General features: G+C 33.2%; 1 protein-coding gene across 1 annotated transcript; it reads right to left on the bottom strand.

The window, feature by feature from the left end:
- Positions 1-2,858: 2,858 nt before the first annotated feature.
- On the bottom strand, positions 2,859-7,215 carry LOC141387129 (facilitated trehalose transporter Tret1-like). Its single transcript, XM_073956314.1, has 5 exons — positions 6,702-7,215; positions 6,500-6,625; positions 4,058-4,843; positions 3,705-3,990; positions 2,859-3,641 (listed from the first exon to the last, which is right to left on the bottom strand). The coding sequence occupies exons 1-5, from the start codon at positions 6,783-6,785 to the stop codon at positions 3,454-3,456; spliced, it is 1,470 nt and encodes a 489-aa protein (XP_073812415.1). The 5' UTR covers positions 6,786-7,215; the 3' UTR covers positions 2,859-3,453.
- Between the last annotated feature and the right edge of the window lie 1,942 nt (positions 7,216-9,157).

Raw genomic sequence — 9,157 nt, forward strand, 5'->3', positions numbered from 1 at the left:
TCATTTCCCATACAAAATTTTGAGAACGAACAACGATTTGTGCATGGTTTAATAAGAAAGGTTAGCTAAAGCTTTCTGTCAATTTAAAGTTTTTCTTCCGACTATTCCTAAAACGTCAAAGCAATATACACAATCTGTGTATGTATGTGTGCTGTTTGAATAATATCCCAGATAGCATTTAGAAGACTGTTTTTTCAAAAATCACATTGAGGAGTCTTTTTAGAGTCCTTTTGGTGATCAAAAATTGATTAAGTCGCTTGTGTGATTAGAAAGGGACTCGAAAGTGACTCTCTGTAATGATTAAAAAGAGTTCAATTGAAAATACAACAACAAATGTGTAGCAATCACAAATAAGTCATTGAGGTGTTTAAAATGTGACAATTTTTTGTTATTTATTGTCACATTTTGATCATCTGGAAGATTGAAAAATGCTTAATCAAAAAAGGGTCATACAGGTGTTTGAAAAGTGATTATAATTATGTATACTCTGATCATATTTTGAACAGTTAGGTGATTAAAAACTGATTGCTTTGTTTTATTTTTATTTGGTTGTAAATAAAAAAATAAAATTCTCATATACACTTTCTACAAAATTTTGATATAAATGTAACGTATAATATTAAAGGTACAGACAAACACAACACAACAGGTTTTGCCAAGTGAAATGAAGAAGCAGTATACTAACCACCAAGCAACATAAAGGATAATTAAAAGACATAACAAAGCAGAAAAGACTATAAAACAAAGGAAAGAAACAAAGAAGAATAAAAAGAAAATTTTTTAATTTATTTCGTCTAACAAAAAGACTCATAAATGACTCCCTAAAGACTCATAAATGATTATAAACATGACTCTAAAAAGACTCGAAAAAGGGTCCGAAATTAATCAACAAAACACCAATAAATGATTGAAATACGACTCGAAAAAGACTCATTTGTGATTTGTTTAGAAGAGTCGCCTGAGGTTATGTTTTCCTACCGACAAAGGAGTCATTTATGATCAGAAAATGAGCTCATATTCTAGCTTTTTAATCGTGCAGTCGGATCAAAAAAGACTCGAATTTGATTAAAATTTTCAAAAAATGCTGACTGGGATGCCAAACAATTTGAAAAACAATCGAATTCAATGATTTTCAAATTTGTTTTCAGAACATTTGTATGGAAGAAATTCGTCAGCTTTGCATTGAAACAAACATTTTATCATATCCACAAATCGATTATGTGGAGAAACCTTGACACTTCATTCATTTTTTCGCGTTTTTTATAAAATGCCCAAAAATGGTATTGTAAACAAACCCACTTGTTGTTTTAGTGTTCTATAGATTGTTTTCATTTAAATCTACCTCTTTACTTATACCATGGATTTGTGTACATTGTTCAATTTAAATAACTCTCAGAACGACGATAAAAAAAGTCCCATCTCTAACAAATGAGAGAATTTATCGAAATAAATTAATTTTGACACAAAAAATACAAAATTTATTAAAAACCCAAAAATTGTTAGAAAAACTGCAAAATATGAATGAAAGGTAAACGGTTTAACGACTAGTATACATTCAAATCATATGGTCTGTTCCTTTACTTTTAAAAATGGTAACAGTGGCAGAAAATGGTAGAAGTGGTGAACTTCTCTCATATAAATGGTATGCTTTTAAAAGTAAGGGAACACTATGCAGGTAAAAAGTGGTAAAATCTGGTAACCTCAGGCACGTTAAGGAACAAAGCTATAGCAAATTATGTCTTCTCTTTCATTGCACTTGCATTTGTTGTCCGTCGTTTAAAATTCGCGTAAAAATTTAGAAACAAAAATCAAATGCCTGCCGGAAAGTCTAGAAAAAAATAGAAAAATTTGAAAATATACTGAAAACACCAAAATTGTGAGAAAAAATTAAAAACATGAATGAAACTAATATAATTTAATATTAAAAAGATATCTGAAAGAAGGACAAATATTTTTCAGTTCATATCAATTAACTTTACTCGTCTTTTGGCTGAAACTTTCTTTAAAATCAGTAAATAAAAAGTATGAAAATATGAATCGTGTTGCTATGAATTGTGTACCATGTCGTATGAACGAGTTAATTCGTGTACGTAATTATGAGAACGAACGACGTTATTCAAATGCTGGTATGAACATGGCATAAGTTAGCGACGAATAAAAGAAAGTTGTAAAGTGCTATCGATAGCAAGAGTGTTGTCAACTTTTACTTCAAATTGTCATTCATAATTTTGCGTTTTAATTTTACCGATTTTTGTCGGTAACCCAAAAAAATTTGTTAGAGAATCGCACTACAGCTGTTAGTTGTGGCCTACCTTACTAGGCGTTTACACCAGACAGTTTGTCTTCAAATACAACTCTGATTTACTAACACATACATATATTTGTCGTTTGTCTCGCAGCTGTCCATCATGTTTTCACAGACAGTCGGGTTAACAAATTTTTGACATTTTTGTGAAAAAGAAGTGAGATGATAATTCAAATGTGCTGAAAACAAAAGAATATATACAAAAACAAAATAAGTGAACGGAAAACGAAAAGAAATCGATGATTTTATGACAATCAATACATGAACTCAACTGTCCTGTCATGTGTAAACGCAGGGTTATACATTAGGTGTGTCTTTTTGCATTATAATTTGTAATAATTATTACGAAATGTTACTAAATACTGTATTTTTGCACAAAAGATCAGTAAAAGAGAGCGAACTGAGAGAACAATTTTGACAGGTGTTTGCTGAGAAATTGCTGAAAGAATTTTTCCCAGCAACATTTAGCAAGTTCGATCAGCTGTTTTTTAATCATTGCGAATGGTCAGCTGCTCAATGTTTATCTTATTTTTGTGGAAAAAAACTGTAAATATTACGATTCAGGTTTATTTATTGATTTTTATGAATATATTATTTTTTATTTATTTTACTTAAAATTGAAGAACTTTTTCATTGCTTTGGAGTTATTTTTTCGTTCATGCATTGGCGCCAATGTATTTGTTTTGGTTATCAACTGTTATCATGCTAAAGTTTACTAAATGCTGTCTTTTTACTTTTTTCTCTATTTTCGTATCAAAGAGTAAAAGAAAAAGTAAAAAGACGCAACTATTATTATACCATGGTTACAACGTCAAATGAACGTAGGAACTATGTGGAACGAAGGAACGATATTAAGGAACTAGTTCCTTTTGATGAAAGGAACGAGAAAGATCGAACCGTTCAGTGAAGTAGGTTACCCAACTCTATTCCTACTTACAACTAATATTTGGTTTTATTTTTCTGGTATTTGTCTGATGGGATTATGTTATGAATGGCAAAAAGGATAGTTTGCTGTCTTGGGTGAAAGGAAAATAGTGGTGGTGCTGCGACAATTTTGGCCTATTCTACTATACATCATGAGGATTTCTATTCTGGTTTCATTTTGAACTTGTTATTAATATTTGTTAGCATCACATTATTTCGATGGTCTACAAATTGAAAGACAATGGTTTGATATTAGCTACCGATGACATGTGTCTGACACGACGCATCATTTTGCGTTCAATATCTTCTAAGGACTTGCCTTGTGTTTCAGGCACATAGAAAATAACAAAGAACAAAGCAATTGCACACAACACACCGAATAGCCAAAAAGCACCGTGGCCGCCAATTGATTCTAGAATTTAAAAGAAATTTGATTATTAAGAAATGTCTAAAGAAAAAAGGGATATATACTTACCAATCATATCTGGGAACGTCTTGGTAACAATAAATGTACAAGTCCAATTAAATGCAGTAGCAACTGATGCAGCAGAACCACGAATTTTGGATGGTAAAATTTCACCCATCATTAGCCAGGGAATTGGCCCAAAACCTAATGAAAAACCCAAAACATACACTACAAAACTGGCCAAGGGCAACCAGCCAACATTTGATACATCCATTTCACTAGCTTTGCAATAGAAGAAACCACCCAAAACAAATAAGGTAATGGACATGGCCACAGAAGAGATGTACAATAGAATCTGGAACATAAAGAAAATTATTTTAAAATATTTTCAGTTTAAAAGAGGAATCTTTCAGTTTACCAACCTTTCTGCCCAAACGATCAATCAGCACAATACCAATAAAGGTGGCTCCAAAATTTACAATACCCACAATAATGGTGCAAATATTACCATCAATTGTGGAGCCAGCATCCTTGAAAATTTTCACAGTATAAAAGATCACAGCATTGATGCCACTGAACTGTTGGAAGAACATCAGACCCAATGATATTGACAATGGTTTCAAATTATTGCGCTTCAACAATTCCATGAATCGATTTTGTCTAGCCTGCCGTTCGTCATCTGCCTGGGAGCGTAATAATCCTTTCAATTCTGGTTCCACATCTGCTTCCTTACCACGCAACCATATCAAAGCCTTGCGGGCTCTTTCTTCGCGGTTACGCGAAACATACCAACGTGGTGTTTCAGGTATAAGAAACATTAGGATTAAAAATGGCACTGGTAAAGCTCCACCAAGGAAAGCCAGCATAGACCAATCCATATAAGTACCAGCCACAAAACACAGTAATATTCCAAAATTACCAAATGCCGTTGGTAATAGACCTAATGTGCCGCGTACCTCTGGTTGTATAGTTTCACCCAAATACACAGGCAACGAAAGGGATGCTATACCAACGCAGAATCCTGCCAAAGCACGACCAGCCAATACCATGACAACATTTATGGCACAAGCTATCAACAGCCATGATATAATAAAGGGAACTGCAATGGCGAGAATCGTATTACGTCTACCCAAATATTCAATAAAGGGACCACCACAAATGCCACCAGCCAAACCAGCTAAGGGCATTAGGCCACCAACCCACGAAGCCTAAAATGAAAGAGAAATACATTTGTTTGTTAAAAAATTGAAAAAAGGGAAATTTGAAAAATATATGTAATCGCAAATTGAAAAAAGGAGAGAGATGAGAAAATGAAAATGAGTAACTTGTTTTTATATGGAAACAGAATGAAAACAAATTCGTGAGCATGAGATTATTGAGAAGGGTAAGATCCAGCATGAAAAGATCGATATTTTGCCAAAGAATAAAAAAACTGGGGAAATTGATGCAGGATCAGAAAAGACCTTTATTTAAGATATTGGTGTCCAATAGTGGGTTATCCCAGGTCCATTTAAAGGCTACAATATGAATGAACGATAATTAGGCAAAACAATATGCTGATGAATAATAACGCAAAAAAGGATGAACAATTTTAGTATCGATTTTAGCTGGTCTCAGTAGGATTTTTTAGAACTTTTGGGTCATTATGTCCGCAAGCATTGACTTGCCCAAGAGTATATCGATGTAATCTGAATCACAAGGACTACCTTTAGCAAAAATAATCCTCCAACAGCCCTCAAATTATATTTAAGCTAAAATTTGTTCGATTTTGTCGGTCTTCAAACATGATTTTAGTTTGAAAGAATGTGCAAAGGTTAAACCAATATCAGTCACTCCTTATTGCAACCACCACCAATTTTAGTTGGTAATCGAAGGGTTGTTTTAAAGCTTTTCTCTAATTATGTCAGCATCAGAAAAAACATATCGCTGTAAACAAGATCACAACGAACATCTTCGGTAAAAATGATCCTCGTCACTTATGAGAAAATGTTGAACTTTTTGAGCTAGGTAACCGAAGATTTTGTCCGATATAAACCTTGTGAAAAGTTTCGTCAAATCGGATACTCAATTCCTATGTTACCGCGCTCTTCAGTCATTTCTCAGGAATAATTGACTTTCCCCGTAAAATGTGTACAACCGTGTAAAAGGGCCCTGACAACCTGTTGCAAAAAATTCAAAACGATCTTAAACATTCTCAACTAAACTTTCAATTTTGTGTGGGAGGTAGCTCGAGGATTAAACCGATATAGGACGAATTGATTTTCCCCAGAAAAAAAGTGTAAAAGGACCATGAGAACTGTCTGTTGCAAAAACTTTCAAAACGATCCGAATCATTTCCATCAACTACACTTTTGCGAAAAAAATAATAATTTTGTGTGGGAGGTAAACCAAGGAGTAAACCAATAAAGACCATATTCGAATTTGATTTATGTTAAAGTTTAGGCCAAATCGTTATTCTCTTCAACCTATCGTGTGCACCATTTTAGTGAAAAATATTTAACTTTTGTCGGAGGGTACCTGAGGGAGTGCACCGATATGGTCCATCTTCGAACTTGACAAAATATTACGAGGGACAACGTTCGGACCACCTGGAAGAACAGACGTAAATCGAGTTAAAATTTTGTGAAACGGAATTCGTTCGAACATAATTATTTCGATGAGGTACATTTTTGAGGCAGAGGGTAGAACAAATGTATAAAAATTTTGACAATCAGTATCATATTACTTGACGACGAGTGCTTTTTTATATTCCATAACCTTTGTTAAATAGCATCTACCACGCTCTGTTATTCCATTCAGTCGTATGATTTTCGCTTTGATTTGACAAATTACACTAAAATAACCAAAACAAATGCAATTCTTACCGTTTGTGGTGTTACTTCAAATGAGGTAATGTTTCGATCAGTCATAGACACCAAGGCGGGTGAAGTGTAAGCCGATGAAAAGCCCACAACTAATGAGCCAAGTGAAACACTAAATGCAGCCAATAACTGAAAAGGAGAAAATATTTGTTTTTAAAAATGTGAATTTAAACAATCCAACTTTTAATCAATAACCAAAATTAACCTGCGAAAATGTACACTTTGCAGCTGGCACATCATCGGGCAAATGGAACGTCACATGAGTGTCGGCTCTCATTAAAATTTTCATTGTAATTTGATTAAATAATTTGAATTCTTTCAAGTTTGCCTGCTATCTCACAAAATAAATTTGTGCACGCGTGTGTTGTCACAATTGTAATATTTAGCATATTTAGCCGATGTAAATAGCTCATTCGACAGTTAAACAGGAACTGATCACTATTATTTGGAATTGTATTTACAAAAATCAATAACATCTACTTTTGTACGTTACATTTTGAAAAACAAAACAAAAAAAGTGAAACGCTTAAATAAATAATCGATTAATACGCTTGCTCTCTGCTTAAGTTTTACGGATGTATGTAGTCGTTATTTAGTTACAGCTTGTGTCAAACAAATCAAAAATCGAGTGTAAATCGGAGAATAAGACCGGAATTTATATTAGAAAATTTTGTTGAGGTAATTCCTATCTATAAATGCTAATCAAACTAAATCTAATGCATCTGGTTAGATGGTGACCATTTTTCAAATAAAGGTGATTTCTAGGAAGGTGATTTTATTAAATCTTGATAAAATGGATCCAAACATCGTTAAAAATAACCTTATTGAAATGGGTTTAAAGTGCGTTGATGTCAAGCTGGTGGTAAAAAAATCCAGAAATTTATCCCAGGAAAATATAATATATGTTGTGTATTTCCAAAAGAAAACAATTACCCTAAAGGAACTGCGTGAAAATTATTCAGATATAAATCATCTTAAAATCCGTTGGGAATATCAAAAACCCAACAGAGGAAAAATAACTCAATGTTATAACTGCCAAATGTTTGGTCATGGATCAAACCGTTGCAGAGTTACAACATTTTGTGCAAATTGCGCAGGAAAACATAAAACTTCAGAATGTACAGTTACCATTCAAAAATGCGCAAACTGTAATGGGGATCACAAATCTTCGTCACTGGACTGCCCAAGTCGTCTAAAGTTCGTTGAAATAAGAAAACGTTACGAAAAACCTAAGGTCAAAAGGCAGTCAACTCAATTTGATACTACAACAAACTTTAATAATGTTTTTCCAAATAAATTAAATCAACCTGAAAATCGTAATTTTCCTGGTTGGACTAACACACCAAATAATAACCAGACGCACAACGATCTTTTCAGTCTGGAGGAAATGAAGAGTCTTACTATGGAGCTAATCTCAAGCTTAAACAAATGTAAAACAAAAGCCGATCAATTTGATGTCATCACAGCACTTGCTTTCAAGTTTTTAAAATGAGCACAACAAATTTAAAAATAATGATATGGAATGCCAGAGGCATCCGAAATAAAAAAGAAGAATTACTTCTCTTTTTAGAAAAACACAACATCGATATTTGCATGTTAAACGAAACATGGCTAAATACCAATACATCTTTAAAAAATAGAAGCTACCACGTCTACCGAAAAGACCGAGCATATGGCAGAGGAGGCGGAGTCGCAATTATAATCAGGAAAAACATTCGTCACCAACTAATATCACCGATAAATACTGCTATTATTGAAAATATAGGATTGAAAATATATACAGGCGATGAATATTTTTATGCATATTCCTGCTATTTTCCAGGAGGACGTGCTAATGCTGATACTAGAAATCGGTTTTCGTCAGATGTTCGTAAGTTAACCGACCCTTCAAACAAATTTATATTAGGAGGAGATTTCAATTGCAGGCATTCATATTGGGGGTGCACAAGAAATAATGCTTGGGGAAATTTACTTTATGATAAACTCCAGCATAATAATTTACAAATTGTTTTTCCACAAAACTCGACATACATTCCAGCAGATTCGAGGAGATGTCCTTCAAATCTAGATGTATTTTTAACAAACATTTCCCAAAATGTGGTTTCGATAAAAGCTATAAATGATCTTAGCTCCGATCACCTCCCAGTTATCTGTGAAGTAGATATAAATGTTCGAATTTCGAACAATGTCCACTATAATTATAGCAAAACTAACTGGTCCAGATTTAAAAATTTTATTAACAACAATCTTTTAACATCTGGAGAACCCATATTATGTCATGATACAAATCAGATTGATACAATGGTTTGTACATTTACAAATGTAATAAAAGAAGCCGTAGACTACAGTACTCCTAAAAGTATAAGCAGTATACCAAAAAGCACTATACCAAATTATATAAAAATATTAATACAACACCGAAATGTTTATAAAAGGAACTTTAAAAGGTTCAGAGACGTTAGTGATCGGCTCCATATGAATCGCCTGAACAAACAAATAAATCGTGAATTAATGGCATTCAGAAATAAGTCTTGGAATAAAACACTATCTGAAATAGACACTTCATCCAAACCACTATGGAAAATTTCAAAAATTTTGAAGAGGAAAACACAAAATATACCAACTTTATCCCAAAACAATAATTTCTACTATTCACAGCTG

Source organism: Musca autumnalis, unplaced genomic scaffold, assembly GCF_047663935.1.
Source record: "Musca autumnalis isolate F117 unplaced genomic scaffold, ASM4766393v1 scaffold_5, whole genome shotgun sequence".
NCBI lineage: Eukaryota > Metazoa > Arthropoda > Insecta > Diptera > Muscidae > Musca > Musca autumnalis.